The following is a 24407-nucleotide window of genomic DNA, read 5'->3' as shown; positions in this document are numbered from 1 at the left end:
CTCCTGGAGTCCCATATTTGATCGTTGGCTTAAACATTACATGAAAGTTTACTGTTTCTTAAGTCCAGTCAATATTCTATTGGTCCACAAGGGTTTATTCTCCATTCATATGGTACCCAGCACTAGGTTAGATATTGTCCATATGGCCAAGCGCACGGGCCAACAACTAGCTTACTGAAGAGCATCCCATAAGGGAGACCCAGGCCACATGTGATCAAACGCAAAATTACACTCTCAGATGATTAAAACCAATTATGCAACAACACTTGGATTAACTAATCCCAGTGACCACAGCTTCTTGTAACAACTCAGCCAGATTGAAAAAAAAAAAATGTTTCATGAGAAGCAGAGTTCTCCACTTTCCTGACTTTATATTAAAAATATCCCAGTGAATCATTTCTGAAGCAAATAGGGCTCATTGCAGGCATGTTATGAAGCCACTGACCTTGATATTATATTCTTTTTTGGAACCTTTCTCCATCAGTGTTTTCTATGTCTAATGTTATCTTTACCAAGATAAGAAATATCTCACATCTTGTTCTTTGTACTTGTGGATTTTTTGCCTAGGCTGCACACGCTAGGTCTAAATAAAAACTTTTTGGAGTGGGTGTGGTTAGAGAACCAGTTGTATGAATACATTTTGGTTAGTGTTTGTTTGAGTTTTAGATTTTGAGCCTCTTTGTTGGAGACTGAAAAATGTAAACTGGTTCAGATAATTTTAGTCATGAATCCACAGGTGCCAAGGAGTGGGGTATGTTGAGAAGAGTCCTACTGAAATTATATTGGTTGTTCTCAAATAATCCTTTCAGCACATATGATGTAATCTTTTGGCGGTGTGCTTGGATAGGAACGATCACCCCAAATTGGTCCCAGCCCCCATAGGATCAAGAATGGTGGGTGCCTGGTCCTATGATTTTGTGTTCTCTGCTCTTCCCAGCCCTCACATCCATGTTCATATCAACTGGGTTTCTTCTACCTACTCACTACCTCGTCCTAAACATTCTCTTCTCTCTTTAATGTTGGGCTCAGCCATCCTTTTGCTTACATTATTTAACATTATCTTATTTAGTTTTTATATGATAATCAGCCCCCCCCAACCATACACCTTGGCTACACACCAACACATTTTAACCTCCATTGTGTTCCTGATAAAGAAGTATTGTATTTAAGGGAAGAGAGAGAAAAATAATAGGATGTATACCTTTAGAATGGAAATACAGTTGACCCTTGAGTGACATGGGGGGTTAGGGGCACTGACCCTCCACGCATTTGGAAATCCAGGTATGCTTTATGGTGGGCCCTTCATATCTGGGGTTCATCCGTATCCAGGGTTCCTCTGTATCTAAGGTTCATCTGTATCCCTGGTCCTGTGTCCCTAGATTCAACTAGCCAGGCCAGATCACGTAGTGCTGTAGTACTTACTACTGAAAAAAATCCGAGCGTAAGTGGACCCATGCAGTTCAAACCCCTGTTGTTCAAGGGGTCCACTGTATTATCTTACGGATCATCTAGACCTGAATTTGTTAAATGTTGTTAAATATTAGATTTTGATGGTACAAGTCTTTTGTTGGAACCCCAACATTTAAAGTAAATAAAAGTTGACTATATCAGGTTGACTCAGGGTTTAGAATGACCTGGAATGGGTCTGGAAGAACCTTCACAATCTGAGGGTTCTGAGGATCACAGTGTGAAAAACCAGCAATTTAGTTCCTCCTGCTATTTTATATAGATCAGGACGCTGAGGAAAGGGAGCCAACATTGACCTATTTACCAGATAGGAAGGTAGGTAAGTGGATAGGTAAGTAGGTAGGTGGGTAGGTAGTGTAATATGTATGTGTATATATAAACACATATACTGTATATCTACAGTATATAGTAAACACATGTACTGTATATCTACAGTATACAGTAAAGTCGTTTAATCCTTATAACATTCTAGAAGGTAGATGGTTTTACAGGTGATTAGATGAGAAAAGCTTTTAAGTTGACAGAGTTGGGGCTCACCTTAGGTCTTTTTGGTGGCAAATCTACATTCTTTGCATCATACCTCCACGCTGCCGGCTGGCGCTTCGCCTGAAGCCACACAGGCAGGGACAGGACTGGGACCCAGACCCCCTGCATCCTGGTCCAGGGTTGTCCCCCTAGACCACCTTTTCTCTTTAGTCAGTGGCCAAATAGTACCTGCTAAAAGAGTAAATGGAATATTGAGGAAGCAATTTAAAAAGAAGGACACTCCAGCTGTGCTGACCTTGAGAAGAGTTAAAGTTCTTAGTTCCGTATGTTTTAGCAACTAATTGGTCATGTAAAATGGCTGGAAGGAAGCTGATTCACAGGGATTTTTGTGCTCTGTAAGTATTGTTCTTAGCTCAGAGAATTTTGCATGGAATCCAGCTTCCTAATTTAAAACATTATATGATGAATTATTTTTCTTCAAAGTATACTCTCTTTATGGCCTGAGAATTGAAGTTTGATGTTGAGTTTTCAAGTATTCACTACTTTTACGTTTCATAAACTTGAAAGGTACAGAACATGTCATCATTAACATTCTTTTTATGTTTCGAACATAAAATCAAACGTGAACGATTGAAGCATTAAACCAGAGTTCCAGTACAATACCCAGAAAATCCCTCTGCTTTTTGTTGACTTATGCTGAGGGCTGCCAAATAACAGCCTTATTATGCAGATGCTTAGAATAACGGGCCGTGGATATCTTAGCTTCTTGCCTCTTGTTGCTGACTCCGATTTTCTTTTTCTCTGGAGCGTTTAGGGACAGGAGATCTTCAGGATGAGTTTTGTTTTTCTCTTGGCTCCTGCAGCATTTTCCATCTTTCTCCTTTGTAACTACTTCCTTGGCCCCCAAGTTGTCTTCCTGGAGGACCAGGGCATCTTTATCACCCTCCACATCTTCCCCGTAACCCTCGTCCCTTCCCCCCAGGGCCCGATATAACATCCGGCACACAGTGAGATGGGGGAGGAAAGAGATGCCGTGAGTCAGATCAGAAAGGCAGGAGCTCCAGAAGCAGGATTTCTTCTTTCCTTGCTGTAGCCAGTGTGGTTAGTGAATAGAGTCCATTAGTATTTCTTTTTCAGTGTTTCTAATAAAGATAGAAAGGTGAACAATTTTCCGTCTTACTTTTGTTACACAAATCTTTAAGAAATTCCATTAAACCCAGTAGATCTGTAATGAGTAGCAGGCACCTTCCAAGGACTGGGGATGCAGAGGTGGAGAGAGTATTTCTAGGCCCAAAGAAGCTCATGGTGCAGTAGAGAAGATAAACAGGTCACAATCGTATCGCCGTATAGGTGATACGGACGTGTACAAGACCTATATGTCTTGTGGTGATGGTACACTGGAAGGAGTGGTTGATTTTATCTGTGAAACAGGTACCCAGGAGAGGTGGCCTGTGAGCTGGGATTTGAACAGCAGAGAACAGGAGTCTGCCAGCCATACTCTGGGCTGGGGATGCAGGGACACAGGGAGAGCACGTGGGCAGCAACATCACTGAGGTGGATCTCCAGACAGTCGGGGATTACTAGATTATACTCTGAAAGGGAAGCGGCGGCAGGAAATGAAGATAAAGAGGTAGACAAGGTCAAGTCCGGAAAACACCCTGGGTTACATGATAACATTTGCACATTATCCCGTGGGCAGCGAGGTGCCCATGGTGTAACACATGGGATAACACATAAAACAGCTGTGTGCTTTATGAAAGGTCAGCTTGCTGGGCGTGTGTGGGGTAAAGTGGAGAGGGCAGAGTCTAGACCTGAGAGGATGGGCCAAGTTCAGTGGGGATGTGAGCTGAAACTCCAGTTGTGGTGTGGCGGGGATGGGAGACTGATAGGAGAAGCTTTTAGGAAGTTGTTTTGGGGGAAGGTGTTGGACAGACTCCTGGTTGACTCACAGAGTTTTGGCTTGAGCCTCTGGCTTGTGGTTCCATCAGCCAAAGTCGGCTGTATCCACACAGAGACGCCTGGCACTTTAATTTCCTGCTTCAGGTAGCATGTCCCCTTGCCTGGCTGTGGCCCCCTTTGATGTTCACCATCTTGTAACAGGGAGTGCACTTTCCCATCTGCAACCAAGTCCAACTGTCACCCTCTCCCTGGGAGATAGATCATAAATATTACAAAAGTGTCCTATCTTCCATAGGCATTAAATCCTCGGGGATTTGCCTGTGGTCAGAATTGCCCTCTGAAAATCCTTCAGGAAACTTCTGGGTTGAAGACCAGCATTCTGTTTGTCAAAAGACTGTAGGTCTTTAAACATGAGAATGATGCTGAACCCAAGAGATGTATGCACTTAGAAAGGAAAGACTTCTATCATCATCCTCCCATTTTCATGGTTGAAACCACACACGTTAATTGTACCTATGATGTAAGCCCTGCATATGCCCTTTTTGTACGGTGAGCGAGACACACCATCTGTGACTTGCCCAAAGATAGAATAGGTAGCTGAAAGATCCAGGACTTAATGAATCCCGGGTCTCAGATTCCAGTTAAGTTGAATGAGTCTTACAAGTTCCCAATTTTTGTTGTAGAATAAGTACTCCTAATAATAGGAAATTGGAATGAATGCTTTACCAAGAGGATATAGGAAATTGTATTTACTTTTTCCTTATACATAATTTGATTCTACCCAATGAATGGGATGTGTAGAAAAAGTGTTCATTGAGGGAAATATATTTGGTTGAGTTTGGGTTAATCAGCGAAAATAAACAATTGGCTGGCTGTTTTAAGCTGAATAACACGGCTTGGCTGTACTGCCTATTGGTGAGTTCAGGAGTTTATTTTATCAGCTGTCCCAGATAATGATTTTATGCTAATAAAATCATCAAGAGATGAATCTGTAAATCATACTAAACTGGCAGGAGCACTACGGGGCATAAAATTAAATTCTGTCCTTTATTAATTTCCTGGGTATCTCTGACCAACAACTAGGATCGTTTTCTACCTAGGATACCTCTTCTTGTTGGACAGTTCCACTTAGGAGAAAAATTACAGATTGGGAGTTTCTTAGCATGAAATTAGAGAATCGAATTCAGTGCTTTCATCAAGCAGTGTTATTCTGTTGCCCTTATTCACCTGAGAGAAACTTAAAAAGAGTTATTTAGAGCAGTGATCTCCAAAAGGCTTTCTCCATGCCCTTTGAGGCATATAATACACAATCTGTTGATGTATGGAAGAAAATAATTGAACTTAATTTATATTTATTTTCTAGTTTGTACTTTAAAAGGTCAATTATATGTGTGTCTAAGAATCTGAATATGTGGAGTACTACATTATATAATTTATAAGTAAAATGGGATGGTTGGGCCTTTTAATTTTTATTTATTTATTAATTTTTAAAATCTTAATATCCAAAATGTTTATTTAGCTTTTTAAATTGAAGTATAATTTACAATGTGTTAGCTTCAAGTGTACAGCAAAGTGATTCAGTTTTATATATATATATATATTTATATATAGTATATATATATATTCTTTTTCAGATTCTTTTCCATTATAGGTTATTACAAGATATTGAGTATATTTCCCTGTGCTATATAGTATGTCCTTGTTGTTTATCTGTTTTATACATAGTAATGTGTATCTGTTAATCCCAAACTCCTAATTTATCTCTTGCTGCCACCTCTGCTATCCCCTTTGGTAAACATAAGTTTGTTTTCTCTGTCTGTGAGTCTATTTCTGTTTTGTAAATAAGTTTATCTGTATCATTTTTTTTAGATTCCACATATAAGTGATATCACATGATATCACTTTCTCTGTCTGACTTACTTAGTTTGATAATCTCTAGTTCCATCCGTGTTGCTGCAAATGGCATCATTTCATTCTTTTTTATGGCTGAGTAAAAGGTTGTGCCTTTTTAAAAATCTGAAGTTACCTTTACCTTCCTCAAAATGTTTGAAACTACTGATCTAGAGCACTTTTCTAAAATGGGTCAAGGATTAGTTTACTCTGAGACCTCTTTTAAGACCCCCTATTCCTGAAGATTCTGGTTAAATAGGTCAGACTAGAGCAGTGGTTATCAAACCTAAGTGTGCATCAGAATTACCTGGGGGTCTGGCTTGTTAAAACACAGAGTGCCGATGCTGGGGCCCACCCCAGAGTTTCTGATTCAGTAGGTCGGGGGTGGGGCCTGAGAACTTATATTTTCAACAAAATTCAGGGAACCACTTTGAGAACCTCAGCTCCCACCTGGGACTCGGGACACAGGCGACTCCCAAAATGAGGTGATGATTACTGATCTAGATTTTGTTCACCTACCCTAGACAGTTCTTGCAGATACTTCAGCATTTTGTTTTCCTTTCCTACTCCTATTGCTCCCATAGAGGCAGGCAGCTGCTTTTCACACTGTGCTTTTCAATACTGGCATGGAGGATAAAAGCACCAGCATGATATTAAGGGAGATTCAAATTTACAGGGAATTCGTATGAGTGGTTTACTTAAATCCTCCCTGAGGTACTTATTTGTATATGAAAACTGAGACAGGTCACTAATGCTATGGCTGCATCTGTACAATATTTTGGAGTAGAAATAGCACCATTACCCATTTTTCAAAAAACAGATCTTGCGATGAATAAGAAAAATACATGCTTGGTTGTTGCCTTTTTAAAATCAGGCCTTGTTAAAAATTAGGAATTGATAGATGGATATGAAATGAAGAATGCAGTAAGTGTGATGAGCCGTAGAAACTTTTAAGGACAAGACAACTCATAGCCTTTGAATTATATAAAGTGTATCTATCGGCAAATAGCATTTTTTACAATAGAGTGTGGCATGAGCCATTTAAATGCCTGTGCCATGTGTAAAAACTGCTTGCTAGATTAAATTACGTAGAAAAGCAATGCTTAGTGTCCGATTCACTAATCATCAGTGGGGCATTCAAAGTTTAAGAGGCATTGTATACTTTCATTGTTGGCAGGCAATTAAATGTAGATGTCACTGGGATTGATTTACAAGAAGAAAACAGTGGCTTAGCTATATTGGTGCAGGGTTTTTTTTCACTCTTAAAACAGTTAGGTATATTATAGCTCACTTCTGTTTATCGTTTGAAAAATGTATTTTATAGCCATTTGTCTCACAGTTCTAAATTTGAAATAAATGGAAAGGACCACCTGAGATTACATGTATTTTAGGAAAATAGAGCATATAGCATTAATTCTTTTAGCACTAGTTTTTGATCTGCCCTCTCTGTAGAGAGTCCCATTTAATACTTTATGCATTTGATAAAGGCTGCCTTAAATGGGGTCATTCTGTATTTAGAACAAATGAGAAAAATGTTCCAGAAATCTCCTCAAGGAGTATTACAGTCTTTTTACAAAATGACTTTTAAAAGGACTGTAATTATGACAAGGAGAATGATTGCCGGAGTATATAAGTCAATTTAACCTGTTAAAGTCAGAACAACTCAAAATGTGTGTGAATCTTACAAAGAGTGTGAAATTAACATTTGATTGTCCTCCATTAGCTCCTTAGAAATGGCACTTTCAGGGGCTTATTTACAATGCAATTCATGTAACAATCATCATATAAATACCACAGGTGGTTGTTTACTTATTTTACCGGGGCAGATTTAGGGTGAAGATGTGTAGACTTGAAAGGCTATGAGCTTTGGACGCAGACTCTGCTTGGACTGCAAGTCCTACACCAAACTCTGGGTGATGTGGGCAAGATATTTGACCACGCCAAACTGCCATCTGTAAACAGAGGGATGTATCCATCAAGATCCAATCAGGAGACAAGAGAACAGGCAGTAATTTGACCAAGGAGAGTTTAATATAAAGAATGTAACAGCAGATTAGAATGGAGAGATTGGCTAGTGGAAAGAGTGCTCTAAAGAATAAAGGAAGAGCAGATGTGAGGGGCGGCCCCTGCTCCAGGGCAGAAATGAAGTCCAAAGAGAAGATCCGTCCAGAGCTGAGATCCAGGGCCCAGTGGATGGCAGGGAAGTCACTGTGGGGCCACACCCATAGAACTTGGAGGAAATGTGTCCTCTAGGGTGGCCGGCAAAGCTGTTCATGGGGGTGTCCTTCTGGGGCGGTCTCTCACAGAGCCGCAGAGGGGAGCGCTGGCAAGCACTGTCTGCAGGGCCTTGCTGGCCACTGTGCACTGGACAAGCTGGGCCTGGGAAGCCCCTGCCTTGTGGGCCTCGGGCTCCTGAAGCTGTGTGCTAGAGAGCCTTCCAGGGACCTCTGCAAGCTCCACCCTTCCTCCTGCCCTGCCTTTCCTGGACCCTCTACTGGCAAAGCTTAAAGTCTTGCCAACTGGGACAGGAAGTGTAGTCAGAGGGCCTGGCTATATTTTTGCAGAGGAAGCAATGGAAAGTGAGTTTAGGGCTGAGAGGTAATACATCGATACTTGGCCAAAGGGTATTGATGCTCGCCTTTAGACCTCGTAAGATTAAATAATACACGTGGACATTTGCGTGGGTTTTGTTATGTGACAGTTTCTTTGATCAGACATATTGAGACCACAGTCTTACACTGGTTGTGAGGATTAAATGAAGTAATGACTGTCTGTTGTCTGAAGCAGAATCTGGCTGGCATGTAGCGGGTGTTCAGGAAATGTTTGCTGATCACATGGCGTTCACATCGTAGTGTTGACTAGTAACTTCAGGCTAAACAAAGGGTCCCAGGTAATGGTTCTCACCCTCACACCTTAAAGGCTACAGGTAGCACCCTTCGATGGATCATGAAGTCAGTTCTGTGGACCCAGACCCAACCTTTTACAAAATAGAATAGAACAGAAATGAAAAAGGCCAGTGTATCTCAGTAGAGATAAATGTGGTTTGTGAAATGTACATATACATGTGCTGGGTTACGATGTCATGACTGTGGGTCACAATAAAAAAAAAAATTTGCTTAAATACTGCTCTAAAGAGTGCACTCTAATCCTTGTCCGTTTGGTTTCCTTTGTCTTCTCTCTAGTCCTGAAGCTTTAGTAGGATGTAGAATGGTCATGTGAAAGAACTTATAAGGTTTCCTTTGGGGAAAAAGTGGACCATCCTCTCCTTTATAGCTCCTGTCTTAATGATGTCATGCTACTCTTGGATCTACTGAATAATTCTCTGCTATTCCAAAGAAAGAAGAAAGATAAATTCCCTCCAATATGCAAATGACAATATTTTATTTTCATAAATCATGGATGACCTTTATAGGCAACTAGCCTTGCTATCTAATTATGGCCAGGAAGAAAATAAGAGTTCAACTTTTCTAAAGCAAAAGTCATAATTTGTGGAGACTTCATTAACGTTTAACTGGCTTATAGTTTTCAACCATAATAAAAAATGAACATGTTCAATGATTTAGTCACATTTGGAGCTGATTCATCTTGGAATACACCAGGACAAGGCTAGGTATTTTGTGGGGCTTAATTGAGGTAGTTTTCATTGTTTAAGTGGATATTACCTTACACTTAGAAAAAAATTTTGAGCAAAATTATTGCAGCCAAATTCTGCATAGAATTTTGGGAAATTCATTATCCATTTTTCTGAAGAAGCATTTATTGGGTGCCTACCAAGTACCAGCTCTAGGAAATGTCAAGACGACTAAGAGTTATAATCAAAATGACTTTTGAGCAGAATTCCGAAGCTTTTAGACACCCGTTCCTTTTAAACTCCGCAGTTTTCATGAAAAAAAAAAAAAATAACATGGTTTCATCTGATTTCTAAAGCACATGGCATCACGCTTCAGTAATAGCACAGACAGCCTGTACTTTTTAGTTGGGGGGTAAATACTCAAGCTCATGGCAGCCCATTAAGACTTTGTTGAGAGAAGCAATATTCATAAAGACTGTTTCAAGGAATATTACAGTTTTATCCTAAAATGCACTGAGCTCCCACTAAATCAAGTTTATCCAATCAAAGTTGGATGACATGCTATCCTGACATGTTACTGAAAAATCCCTAAAACCCATTGCTTTGCTGTGGTGGCCGCCCCTGAGACTATGTTCATTAACTCATGTTGATTGTTTCATACTAGGGCCCTGGGAACATATTTCCCTCTGGATTTAGGATTAGGAGTTGTGTTTCTTTCAAGTTTTCAGTTTGGGAGATAGTGTCACATAGTGTTCAGAATATGGGTTTGAAAGACAGGATCCCTGGGTACAAATGTCTGCATCACTCTCTTCCAGCTTTGGGACCTTGCGTGCAAGCTCTGTAACCCTTCTGTGCCTCAGTTTCTGTGTGTGTAAAACTCGTATCATGGTACCTACTTCATAGGGTTGGCGTGAGGATTAAACACGTCCCCAGTAAATATAAGCCCCTGTTATTAGTTTTAGTATTAATGTTATCATCTCATAGATACTGTGAATTGTGTAATCATTTTTTCCTCTTGGCACTGGCTACCCCAAAGCTTAAAGTGAAATGTGTGGCCAGTGCCCCATGAATGAGCCTAGTGATATTTTTTATGACTTGGCGATAATGGTGGAGTCCTAGTTATAATCCTGATATCATCTTGTCCTTTTTTTTCCCCTGCTCTACTTTCCTTGCTTTTTAATTTTCACTTCCCCTCAATTTTATTAATTTAATTGTCATGTTACTGGGCACTACCTGTCCTGGAACAGGCCATACAGTCATCATGCTTGGTCAGAAGCCATCATCCTTCTTGTCCATTACCTGGGTATTTGACACCCATTGACACTCCCTTTCACATAATAACTCCTTCTTATTCCAGCACAAGTTGTGTGTTGTGTTCAAATTTGCTAAGGAAAAGCCTTTCTCAAGGTATGATGGAAGCAGGTGGGCAGGCACGTGTGTGTGTGTGTGTGTGTGTGTGTGTGTGTGTGTGTATTTATGTAAGAGAGAGAGAATAAGAGTGATGCAGACCACCACCCACCCGGCTTGCATCACCTTTCCTCCATCTCTTGTATGACCTTTGGTTTAGTCCTGATTCCCCTCCACAAAAGAGAAATAATTTACCATGATTGAGGGGTGAATATGGCCCAGCCATGAGCTGTTGGGCCTCGGTCCAAGTAAGACAATTCTGGGGAAACCTTGGCAATTTGTTGCTAAGTGTATGCCTCTACATGATGGCAAACTGTCTGTGTTATCCTGAAAAATGCAGGAGACTTATTTTTGGAAATGCTTCATTTCATGATGTTTCAGGGACTTTGCTTCCTTATCACATTCTTCACTGGCCCTAAGGCACTCACTTGAAAAGCCCAGCTCGCGTCTGTTCTTTGCTCCTGTAGTGCCACAGAGGAGCCCACACACTTCACCTCCTTACAAAGTACACGTTAAATTTTCCAATTCTATATTCCAACTCTTTGCAATGCGGTGAACTCCTGAGAGTCCTTGTAGGAGGTATAGTTGGCAAGGACAATTTAAGACCTAGTAATAGCTGGTACTGGTGGACTTACCCGACTCTGTTAGACCAGCCACACTTGCTGCCTAAATGATTCATCAGAAACACCAGGTGAGGGACATGTTATGTTTGTTTTATAGGTAAAGACATTGGGGTTCCGAGAGGCTAAATGATTTGTCTACAGACACAAAGCCAGCAGGGCAAGAATGAGGAAGTGCCAGGCGTCTGACCCCGGAACCCGTTCACATCACCTCTACACAGTGTTGCCTTGAAACCTAAAACCTTCATTTTGCTCTCTTGAGTTGGTTATATCCCATTGCTTTTTACCTTAATTGCCTTATTTTAGCTCAATAAACCACCTTTGCTATTTTAGGGTCTTGCATCTGTTGGATGAAGGCCAGTGGTGGATCTGAAAATCGATGTGCAGGGGGCCATATCTTTGGGCAACAGGAAATTCAGTCTATCCTATTTTCCAGTGGTTCCATAATCCTATGTGGGTCTAGACGGACCATGGCATTCTTTTTATGTTTCCTTTCAAGTGATAAAAACAGCTTTATGTAATGGGAAAATTATATCCTTGCACCAGTGTTGTATTAGTCTTTGGGGTTTGCTGTCAGCCATGCAAGCTTTCGCCTTTATATTTGGTTATATCTGCAGTGCTAAGAATTGTTTCCTAAACCAGATCTTTAACCAGCCTTGAGCTGTTTTGCAGATGCCCGCTCCCCCCCCCAACCAACAAGCTATTTCTCACTGTTTAAGATTGCACTGCAGGACTTTCATCAAAGTGCTATCTATGCTTCCATTGGGGGGGCCCTTTTCTGTCAAAATTCATGGTTCTTTCTTTCTTTTGAATATTATTAGTGCTACTGCTGTTTGGACTTATTCCTACAGCACTGAAGCTATTTTCTATATCAAAATTAGGGTTTGCAACCAAGGGAAAATATTTCTCATAAATGTTTGCGTAGCCTTCTAACATTTCTTACCCCAGATTGGAAAGTTGTTAGTATTATGTGCTTAAAACAAATCCACTTTGTTTCTGAACTTGTTAAAGCTGAGTAAGAGGGAAGTATAAATTACCAATTGTTGTCAAGGTGAAGTATTGAGTTAATGCTGTATCTTTATAATGAGTTTTCTGTTCCCAACAGAATGTTTAATTGGCCAATTCTGTTAAAAGTGTTACAGAGGATGGTGTCCAGGGCCACTGATTTCACCATCATGCCTAGAGCCAGTGACTAAGACAAAGGCAGAAAGCTGGGGGACACCTCTTAAAATGGCCCGAGGTCCCTTGTCTCTGCCCTGTTGAACACTTTTTATCAGTGATTTGGAGGCAGACAGAAAGCATGCTTAATCAAATCGGCAAATCACCCAAATCTAGGTAGGAAGACTAACACCCAAATGGCAAAATCAGGATCCCAAAAGCTCTCAACAGGCTGGAGAGATGCCCTGAAAACATTACATGGGGTTTAGAAAGGATAAATGTACAGAAAGTCACTTCCCTTAGGCACTTGCCTTATTGCAAAGGGGAGAAATGGCTCGATGGCAGTGGTCTAAGGAAGACATGTGGGATTCCAGGCTCCAGGAATCTCGGGAAGGACCAGCAGTCAGCTCTGACTGTTGACAGTCTGAGGTCAAGGGAAGTAGCCAGTTGAATTCGGGCTGCAGTACTGGGAGTTATTGGTTTGGAAGAGTGCTGATGAACTGGACAGTGTCCAGAACACCTGCCAGGATGGCAAACATCTGAGAACCTTCTAGTGGGAGGGAGGGAGGAGGAGCAAAACATGTTTTGCCTGGAGAAGCAAAAATATAGAACTTGACGGCTCTTTTCAGATAGTTAGCTTTCCCGTGTAAAAGCTGAGATTTTTTCACTGTTTCTTCACAGGGAGGAGGTGAGATAAATGGGTATACATTTCAAGAAGCAGTGTTTGGGCCTTTTTAAGGGGAATTGTCTACATGGCAGGTATGCTTTTCTAAATGCTGGGTGCGCACCTGTTCAGAAGCTGTCTGTCTGTCTAGAAGGTTGTAGAACTGATGGAAGCATGTGGATGGAAATTGGACCAGGTGACCCTACCTCTGAGTTTGTGCAGTTGCTTTATTATTATTGTTTTATTTATTTTCTTGCTGCCAGGGCATACAGTACAGCCATAATGGAATTATATCCTTATGTTTGTGTTTTCTTGACCACACCCTTAAATCTCGTCATTGGCAAGTGATTACAATTAATCTTTTAAATTGATATAATTAATAGCATTATATAATGGGCAGTAGAATTTTCATGATAATTAAGATGATTGATATAATCCTTCACTTTGGCAATGTGAAGCATTGGGGGAAAGATTTGATGCTATAATAATTTAAAGTCAACAGGAGACATTTAAGAAGATGCGGGGTGGGACTTAAAATCATCACAGTGCCCAGGGTGCTGAAACAGCGGACCTGCTTTGCATATACTGCATTTTCTTTTATTCTTTGTTTAAGTTGCTTCATTTTTAGCATCGACATCAAGCAGATGTTTACCACATGTTTAGTTGTGAATTTATTCTTGCCTTTCAAAATTGTGTGGACTGTAGGCAAATTTATAATCTCTTTTAATTTTGAGACCTCAAATCTCCAAAGTATTCAAGCAAAACCTGTTTCTATGTTAGATTTAGAATAATCCTTAGAAAAATATTTTGCAAGCTAGGTCCATAATCTTTACTGTGGTTTGTCCTCTACCAGTGGTATGGTGGAAGTATCTCTCTTCATTTTTTTGGATAAATTATAATGTTTTTTTTTCTATTGAAAACACATTGAACACCTAGGATGGTTCTATTAAAGTTTTGAACATAAGATCAATTATACCTAATTCATATGAATCTGGAAAATATGGGTTATAAATCTGCTTAGGTCTTACTTTCAGTTGGATTATACAGACGTTGGATTCTTTTGGGGGAACAGTATAATATAGAATTATTGACAAGGCATGGTGAATACTCAGCTAGCGCTTCGCAAGGATGCAATGGGGTCAGGATCCACAGTTCCTGAGCAAAAAGGCCAAATCAAATCGCGTTGAGCATTGAGTAGGTTTATGGTTTCCTGCAGTCGTCATAGCTTACCCCAGACCTCTGGTCGTTATTTATTAATGCTACTCTTCCTTCTTTTACATTTTAGGTGGTTGCCTCTTTGATGAGCCTTATAGCACGTGTGGATACAGTCAGGCTGAAGATGATGACTTCAACTGGGAGCAAGTGAACACCTTGACCAAACCAACCTCTGATCCATGGATGCCATCAGGTTTGCTTTTAAAGTTCTCTTTTTAAAACCAAAGGTGCACAAGAGTCTTAATCACAGTAAATGTTCACTGGGTATTGGTTGAATGAATGAGGGTGTTGGTCTTGGAGTTTGGTGGCAAAGGCTGATTAGCTGGTGAGGATGGTACACGAGGACCAATGACAAAGAGTTGACCCTTGTATCTCTCCCTTTAAAATGTAATGCTTACTTCCTTTATTGTTAGATACACCTGAGCTACATTAATGGCCATTACCCAATTGACCCTTCCCCAAGTAGCAGAATATATGGGAAATAGATTGACGTCTCTTCTGGCAGATGAGTTTGGTGTTTGGAACTCTAGCTGGGGAATCCAAATAACAAAGTCTCCATCACAAATAGACCTTGGGAGGTGACTCATCTGGCACCTGGGGGATCTGGAGGTTGCTAGTGATCTTCAAAGCATTCTGATAAAATGGTTTTGCATGCATGTGGATCCTTTTTCCACTGTAGAAGCACTTAGTAAATTTTCTGATGAGTGAGAAACATTTGATCCATTGAACACCAGCAAGAGTTCTACTTCTTTAGTTGCAAGATCAGGAAGATGGTGACTCACGGACTCTAATCAGATTGGTGCTTGATCATTTTGATAGACACCATTTTTAGGCTGCGGGTTGCATATCCATTTAAAATTTTAGATTTGCAGATTCACTTGACAGATGGGGTGATGACTGTGTCCCATTCAGGATTCAAACTGGAAGATATGTTATTCTGATTTGGATTTCAGGTAAAACACGATTTTTATACTTTTTTAATGGCTCTTAAGGTCTTCATCTAACTGTGTCCCAATAGCAGTATTTATGAATACATTTAGTAAGTAATCTTGGAGAGGTAGCTTTTAAACATGAAGTAGGGTTTAATGTTGTTCTTAGTTAAGCTGTAATAGTTATGATGCCCGCCATGTTCTTTCCGTTTCCTTCCCATGTTTAACTCCTTATAACTTCAGAGAAAGGAAATTGAGCTCCTTAGCACTGTGGCTTTACTGGACTCCAAATCCTTCCTAGTTCTTGGTGATTTCCCCACAGCTGCCAGCCTCCTGTTCTGTCTCTTTTTCTCTCATAGGTATGTACTTTTGAATATTACTTGTGTTTGAGTCAGTGGTACTTTAGTTGTTTTTCCAAATTCCAGTCTGGCTCCATTCTTGTCAGTGATGGGAGAAGGGGTAGAGCAGGGGTTAGCAGCCCCCCTCAGGCAGAGCTGTCCTTTCCCAAGCAGCCTTCTCACCCTGAAGGCCTTTGTCCTCACCTGCTCTGTCTCTGCAGCCTGTGTCCAGAGAGGCTGGGGAGGGCACTCAGGTTTAGTTCTGGGAGTTTTCTCCACAAGAGTGCACTCAGGTTTTCTCTGTTTATTATCTTCTAATTTGGTGAACATTTTGTAGTTTTCCACGGTAGGGAATTGATTTCATTTTTGTGGTCCTTTAGACTGAAGCCTGATTAGGAAAAATCGACTTTTACAAAGGAACCCCCAATAAGGCAGGATCTTTGTCAACCTCCACTGGTTCTATTTTTGATATAGGATGACCCATCTCCCTCCATGAAGGAGGGGAAGGTATAGCTTCTTGTTACCATCTTGTCCTTTTCTTCTTTCTGATGTCCCATAATACCATCTCAGACCAAGATGTCCAAGCTTTAAATATAGAAAGGATGGGTTTCCAGCAGAGGCCATTACAAAAATGGTTACACATATCAAAGACCAGTTGTGCCCTGGAATAGTCAGTTGGGTAATTGAAGCAACACAGGGAGAGTGACCTTGCAAGTATTTGGCCTTTGAAGGCCCTTCTGCCTTTGGAAGAATGAAGTGGGGGCATTAAACACGCTGCTTGAATTTATTTTTCTTCTGTTGACTAATAGAATACTTGGTGATTAATATTAGGACTTTGTAACTTAAGATCTCTGAATGTTCTATTTTCTAACACTTTTGTCAATTCCATCTGGTTTCTGATGGTTACATAAGATGTATCCTCAACACCTACCCACAAACAGGGTGCAAGTTTTGGGTTAGGGTTAGGACATGTGGGTGGTTTGGGTGTCAGCAGGTCTGGAGAGAGTTGGGGAAAGACTAGCAGTGGATCGTCTCTCCTCTGACTCTGCCTATGGACATGGGTCCAGATAAGGCTCCTGAAAATGTTTACAATAATATAAAACTGCAGATACTTGTATTTTTTCCTATTTATTAAACAAACTTTAGTTATTAAAAAAAACTTCTTTGAGCCCTAGTATATACTAATCATGATTACTGAGGGAGATGAAGGATTATGAGATGATTGTTTCTAGGAACTTACCTACTTGGGAAAGAGGGTTACAAAAATACAACTAGCGAGCAATCTAAAAGTGCATAGAATTAAGTGTGGTATAGACTAGAAGTATTCTAAGAGCAGTTTTCTTACTGTAAGCCCAGTGTTTTTGGAGGACGTGGACTTGGGCCCAGCTGACCTACCCACCAAAAGTGAGAAGTTAAGTTCTCAATGAAATGTCATTGTTAGAAGTTACTGTCTCGTAAACGTGCATATACTATCCTGAGGTATGGATGTGAAAACTGAGTTTCCAGTAGGTATATATAGCCATGAGTTTTAAATACTCTTCAATTTCAGGATTTTTCCTCTTCCTCCTCCTCCTTTTTCATTAATAGGTATAAAATTTATTCCTTTCAAAACCAAATTCTAAGGCTGGCCTTCTTACACTAAAACAGAAACTAGTTTTATGAATTTCTCAGGGTAAATGGGTGGCAAGATCAGATACAACCATAGCTTTATAAGGGTTACTTTTTAAAAACCTTTATTTAAAATATTGTTGGATTTGTTCTCACATGTGTATTTGTATTTGGTCTTGCATGTGCAGGCTGGTTCTGTGATGCCTTAGACCCAGGGTTGGCAAACTATATCCTGCCAGCCACAGCCAGTTAGCTGCTGTTTTTTCGGTGTGGCTTGCAAGCTAGGAATGGTTTTTACATTTTTATTTTTTATTATTTTTTTAAAACTTTATTTATTTATTTACTTACTTACTTATGGCTGCACTGGGTCCTCGTTGCTGTGCGCAGGCCCCCTCTATGTGCGGCGAGCGGGGGCTACTCCTCGCCTACGTGCGTGGGCCTCTCACTGCGGCAGCTGCTCCCGTTGTGGAGCACGAGCTCCAGGCGCCTGGGCTTCAGTAGCTGTGGCACACGGGCTTAGTTGCTCCGCAGCATGTGGGATCTCCCAGGACCAGGGATCAAACTTACGTCCGCTGTATTGGCAGGCGGATTCTTAACCACTGTGCCACCAGGGAAGTCCTAAATTGTTTTTTAAAATCAAAATAATAATAATACTGTTTTGTGACACATGAAATTCCAATTTCAGTGTCCATAAACAAGTTTTATTGGCACACGGGCATGCCCATTTGTTAAATATTGTCTGTGCCTGCTTTTGGGCCGCAGTGGCAGAGCTGAGTAGTCTGAGTAGTTGGAACAGAGGCTGTAGGGTTCACAAAGCCTAGATATCTCGTTTCTGGACCTTTCCACAACAGTTATGCTAACCTCTGTCTTAGACCATTTTGGCATCAGCTTTAATTGTTGTTTTGGACTCCTGGCTTATATTGTAATGATTTTCTGTATTCATATTATAACTATTAACATATAAACATTTTTTCACATTTTCTTTCACTTTCAGATGACTTCTTTTCCAAACATTGAGCTATTAAAATCAGTAAGAAAAAAAATGTGATGATCAGGGATTTTCTCTGTCTTTCCCATAAATTTGCTATCTATTGGAAAGCATCGTGATGTTCTTTATTGTTTAGTACCAACGTCCTTGTGGAACTCCTGTGATTCTAATAAGCAAATAATCCACCAAGATGAATTTAACAATTATGATGGTGAGATAGACTAAAATTTTTACTCTGATTTTTAAATTTACTGTAATTAAAGTTTACTTTTTCTGTGTCTTTTTGGAAAATGATGCTTCAATGTGCAGGGTTTGTTTCTCTGTATCTTCACATGTGAGGCTATTTTTTAACCACATTTAAACTATTTAAATACAGTCTGGAGCTTTATACAAGCTGGTTGATAACTATTCTGATGCTGTGATGTTAGCTATGGAAAATACATAGTTAGGGAAAATAAATACCAAATGCCATTTAATTTTTTTGTATTTCAAGCCAACATTTATGTGATAGTAGATGATACTTTTGCAGCTAGCTCTGAACCACACAGTTTTCCTGATGGTGAAAGCGTGCTACATGTGATTTCTCTTTTATTGGAAAGCACGTGGTTCATTTCATATTCATTGAGCTCCATTAGCAATGGGCAACTCTCTTAAACTTTACCATAAGGATTATACTCTGAGCACAGGAACCCTTGATTAAGTAACCAAATAATAACCTGGTGCATTTTGATAGCACCATTGCTTCTATCACTTTATATAGTGCAGTGCCTTGTATGATTATCCCTATAGACTAAGAAGTATTTGATTAGGAGTGTTTCATGATGCAAAAACATCTGCACAGTTTGAGAATAGTTGATGTGTTTATATGTTGTTAAAGTATTCATGTTTGGACCCTAGTGCTCCAGTTTTATGAAATGGATATTCAACATATTCCATATCTTATGTATTAGAAAATGTGATCCTCTTTAATTTAAAAAATTAGCAGTAAATTCATCCATAATATTAAAAATGTAAAGATAGCTTACAACCATAGCCATTTGATACTTATAAAATTGACATTTATTTATAACCCCTGTGGTCCCCGTAAGACATCATACCTCTAAAAAGGCTGTAATGAAGTAAATTGGGCCCTAGTGCTGGGAGAATGTAATACTCTTCCAGGTTGTATAGTGCTCCTATACAGGTTGTATAGTGTGCATCCTGGGCAACCTCACTTGGCCTCCACATCTTGGTTTTATGTAATGCAGATTGGGAATGGTGGCCAATCTTTGGGTTGCATATCTTTGTGGAGATGTTGTGACTGAGGATTGAGTCATTTCCGAGGGTATCCATGTGAAAGGCAGAGAGAGGGCCATGCAGGATGAAGGAGCAATGTGGACTCTTAGTGTCATGCCCCAGTAAATAGAAAAAAAGTGACTGCATGTATTTTTTTTGGGAAAGATGATGGATTGACAGACAAAGGAATTGCAGTTTCCTCTTGGGGTGCGTTCACCAGGCATGTTTTCCTCCTACTGGGGAAGACACCCTATGTATTCACACTTCAGGGCTTATACAAAGTCTTCTGCTCTTTGAGTGACAAAGAGCAGAAGACTTTGGGCTTGAAAAGACATTTTTCCTCCTTAAATTTCAGTGTGTATCTAGTGAGTAATATTTTTGGCAAAGAACATTCACACAGTTGTTTAATTATTTCTTTCATTCTTTGAATCTGTCAACATTCAACAAATATTTATTGAACACCTGCTATGTGTGAGGCATCGTTCAAGATGCTTGGGCTTCATCGCTGAATGAACCAAGTAAGGATCCCCTCCCCGGCGATGCACCTACATTCTCAGTCTAGTGAGATCGTTCTTGGATTGCCAAAAGATCAGATCCTGTGAGACCATGTTTCCCCTCATTAATTAATGACTTTCTGGATGTAAAAATGTAAAAGGTAATATGAAATTCAGTTCATCAGACTCAGCACACCATAGCATCAAATTTAGCTTTCTTGGCTATGCTGTCTCTTAAAAACACACAAAGAGCAAAAAACAAGAGCAAAAAAAATTGAAATCCCAGGCAAGTGGCAGTGCAGTACCTTCCGATAATTCTCCCTCATAAACCAAAGTAATCTTGTACAAGTACATGACTCCTAGCAGTTGACAAAAGTTGCTTCTATGCTGTGTATCCTCTGATCCTCATGACGACCCTGGGAGATCAGACGGCGTTATATCTGTCTGACACCCAAGAGGACTGAAGATCAGAGAAGATACACCTGCCCCAGGCTTATAGGAGAGAAAAGCCCCCGTTTTTGCTCTTCTGAGTGCCAGGGAGGGAACCTCCCACCCGAGCACTTGCATCTAGTGAGGGGGGCACGGGCAGCCTTCATCCCAGGTGGCAACTATTTGGATCTTCTGGAAATGAACTCGAAGGCTCTCCCCGTGGGGTTGCTGCCCACTCCCGGGTCAGATTCTGGCTCTGTGGCTTCACAGCTGTGGACCTTGGCCGACTCTTCAGCTCTCAGGTCCTCATGGGTGTAGGATTAGTCCGTGATACATGTTCGTGGAGTGATGGCCGGGGGCCTGGCGCTAGGAGCTGGAGCGACAATAATGACGTCTGTCCTCTTGCTGACTGTGAGGCACGCAGGCTGTGATAAGCAGACAGACTTACGCTGTGATGGGGAGACGTTCTAGGGCTGGGAAGAAAAACTAAATCAGGACAAGGGCTTAGTAAGGGACGGGAGCGGCAGACAGGAGCAGCCGCTGTGTGAGCAGAGATGGGGTCCCATCAGGGACAAGGAGGCCTGGAGGCTGAGGGGTCCTCCCAGAGGGAAGATCAGGGGCAGAGGCTGAGGCAGGGGGAGCTCTGCGGGGGGAGGGGGCCGTCAGCCCTACAGGATCGCGAAGGCGTTGGAAAGGCGTTTAGAACCTGCCTCATGGGGTTACTGGCCAAGGGAGACAAAACTATCCACTTCAGAGACTTAGCCTCCTACCTGGCCTGGCACAGAATTCAAAAAACGTCCTCCTTTTATTACTAAGTAACTTTCCAGGACCAGTTGGTATGAATTCATCTTTGAGTTTAATTTGGACTCTCTGTGAAGTGGGCAGTTCGTGCCGATTTCCTATTTTCCCTTCTGAGTGATACCAAATAAGAAACAAAAGGTATAGATCTTCATATAATTTTTGAATGGATCGAAAAGCAAGTTGAAAGAAGTCCATTAAAATATGAACTTTTTTTGCCAGCATGGTAGGATTTGGGGTAATTGTCCTGTCACTTCTACATTACACATTTTCTTTATGATTAAGTGTAACTTTGTAATAAAAAGTATTATAAAATACTTTTAAAATGTGTGGGGGGGTGGTCATTGAATTTGGTGTTATTTTAGTTGATTCTGAATATTTCTGCTCCAGAACTCAGGAAATGACACGTTTTATTGTCTTTGAGCATCTTATTCAGGTGTCCCATAGTGAGGTCCCTGCCTGACATCCAAGGTGTAGGATGGTCCTTGATGAGCATCCTCTCTGCATCTCACTCGTATCACCCTGGTGATGCTCCAAATGGGTTTCCAGTAGCTTGGAAACAGTGAATGATGAGACACGGTGAGAGGAACTGGACTGGAATTGCATCCTGCCGGCAGTTTCTAAGTTACAAAAGTTAGAAAAATAACTTTAGATGATAACAAAAGAACCCCATTTCAGATCAGTGATCTTTGGGGAGTTCTTAGTTAAACAGCAGAGGGCTCTGGGCGGACTCATCTTAACATGAGTGTAGACAGTGTGCTCCATTCAGAGGCAAAAACACGTAACATACAATTTACCATTTTTTTAAAAGATTTGTTTGGTGTGGACCATTTTTTTAAAAGTCTTTACTGAATGTGTTCCAATATTGCTTCTGTTTTATGTTTTGGTTTTTTTGGCCTCGGGGCATGTGGGATCTTACCTCCCTGACCAGGGATTGAACCAGCACCCCCTGCATTGGAAGGCGAAGTATTAACCACTGGACCACCAGGGAAGTCCCCAATTTACCGTTTTTAAGAGTACAGTTCTGTGGCATTACGTACATGCACACTGTCGTGCAACCATCACCACCATCCATCTCCAGAAACTTCTTCATCTTCCCAAACTGAAACTTTGCACCCATTAAACACTAACTCCCCATCCCCCCTCCCCCCAGCCCCTGGCCACCACCATCCTCCTTCCCGTCTCTGTGAATTGGTCCACTCTGGGTACCCCACGTAAGAGGCATCATGCAATAGTGGTTCTTTTGTGTCTGGCTTATTTCATTCGGCATAATGTTTCCCATGATTCAGTTTTTATTCAAGATCAGGGCAGTCATTCTTTTTTTGAAAAGTGTCTTGATTTTTAATAGTTAAGTGTTTCAAGGGGGCCAGCGTATTCTGTATGACCATTTATTTCAATAGTTTATATTCAGTGTTCCACAAATGTTCTCCTTTAGATTTGTTCTAAATTCCTGTCTTGGCTGATTGGGAAACTGTTACAAAAAGGAAGAACAGTGGCTGACTATTTTTTAAATATTTGCTAAAAAGTATACAAGTGAGCCTGTACATATAAATATGTTAGTTTGTGTTTTTTTAATTAATTGATTAATTTAAGGCTGCATTGGGTCTTCGTTGCTGCGCACAGGCTTTCTCTAGTTGCGGTAGGATTGCGGTGGCTTCTCTTGTTTCGGAGCATGGGCTCTAGGTGCGCGGGCTCAGTAGTTGTGGCTCATGGGCTGCAGAGCGGAGGCTCAGTAGTTGTGGCGCACGGGCTCAGTACTTGTGGCTCGTGGGCTCTAGAGTGCAGGCTCAGTAGTTGTGGCGCACGCACTTAATTGCTCCGCAGCATGTGGGATCTTCCCAGACCAAGGATTGAACCCGTGTCCCCTGCATTGGCAGGCGGATTCTTAACCACTGCGCCACCAGGGAAGTCCCAATATGTGTTTTTAAAATAGGTTTATTTCTTGCTTAATTTCCCGTAAAATTGTACAAGATGACATCATAAGTTATATGAAACCAAGTAATGGAATAAACACGCAGGCCAATCGTGACAGATGCTGTAAATCTCTCTGAGGCTGAGTTGAGAAGGGGCTGAGGGTCCAGGGCGGGGTCCAGGGCGATGGGTCCACTGGGCAGTTGTGATGCCAGGCTGAGAAATTCACACCCAGGCGCTGGCTGGTGCCCACGTACCCTGTGTTCTGTGTGCAGGCGCCCTGGAGCTGGGCCTGGCCGCGTTGTTGGAAGGGAGGAGGGTGGGGAGAAGGGACAGCAGGTTTTGATGGGACACTTGGGGACAGTCTTACCATCTTTTAAGATACCTTGGACCACAGAGGGGCGACGAGTGGGGATGGACTGAAGACCAGAGAGCCCTAGGCCTGAGGAAGACTTACCAGTCGTGTCCAGGGAGTGGCAGCCTCTCTTAATGGAAGGCAGGGTCTTTGGGTCAGAGGAGTTTTGGGTGGGCTGCTGACATGCTAGCTGGCAGGTTGATGGTGGCATGAAGCCGTCCTCACACAGACACCAGCATGGGGAAGGCCTGGGCCATTCTGTGTGGTGCGGGGGTCCGGTCACCCCTGTCTCCAGCCTGCCACAGACCAGACCATCACAGGGGCAAGGTCCCCTTTCTGCCCCTTCGGGGGCTCCCATGGTCCAAGAAATGGAAGAGATGAATACATTTAAAGAAGAACCAGTTAAGCCTGGATTGTTCTTTTTGCCATAGACCAGGAGGAGATGGAAGGCCCTTCCCTCTTTGGGCCTCCAACTGTGTGAGGCCCTGTGTGTGCTCCGGGCACTGGGATGTAGCGATGACCCAGAGCCAGTCTTCCAGAACAGAAGTGGTGGGCCCAGTGCTCCGGTGGGGCCCAGGCTGCTGCCCAGACAGAGGGCAGGGGTGAGGGCAAGGAGGAGGTGGCACCCGAGAGGGGCCAGGCGAGCGTGGGCCGTGGGACCGGAGCAGGCGGGCCTGCCGGGCAGGAGGATTGCCCTGTCCCGCGGCAGTGCTGGACAGTGGGGGGCACAGGCTTGCCCAGGGCTGCTCAGGAGCGGACAGTGTCGGGACTACAGGCATTGTGGACGGGGAGGAGAGGGGCGAGGCTGGAGGAAAGGCTCCCAAAGGCCGTCCTGAGCTGGTGAAGGACGCACAGCAGGGAGGCCATTTGACTGGATTTCTGACAAAGGGAACAAGAAAGAAATT

At 41.8% G+C, this 24407-nt stretch overlaps 1 protein-coding gene across 4 annotated transcripts in view; it reads left to right on the top strand.

Annotated features, from left to right (window-relative positions):
• Positions 1–24407, top strand: part of PTPRM (protein tyrosine phosphatase receptor type M) — a 747478-nt gene that overhangs the window by 166749 nt on the left and 556322 nt on the right. For all 4 annotated transcript variants that reach the window (XM_059894848.1, XM_059894849.1, XM_059894847.1 and 1 more), the window contains exon 2: positions 14448–14570. In XM_059894848.1, the coding sequence (XP_059750831.1) occupies positions 14448–14570 (123 nt within the window). The remainder of the gene's footprint in view (positions 1–14447; positions 14571–24407) is intronic.

The sequence above is a fragment of the Balaenoptera ricei genome, chromosome 14, assembly GCF_028023285.1.
Source record: "Balaenoptera ricei isolate mBalRic1 chromosome 14, mBalRic1.hap2, whole genome shotgun sequence".
In the NCBI taxonomy this organism is placed as follows: Eukaryota; Metazoa; Chordata; class Mammalia; order Artiodactyla; family Balaenopteridae; genus Balaenoptera; species Balaenoptera ricei.
Note: the sequence above shows the minus strand (reverse complement) of the source record. Positions and strands in the feature narration are given on the sequence as shown.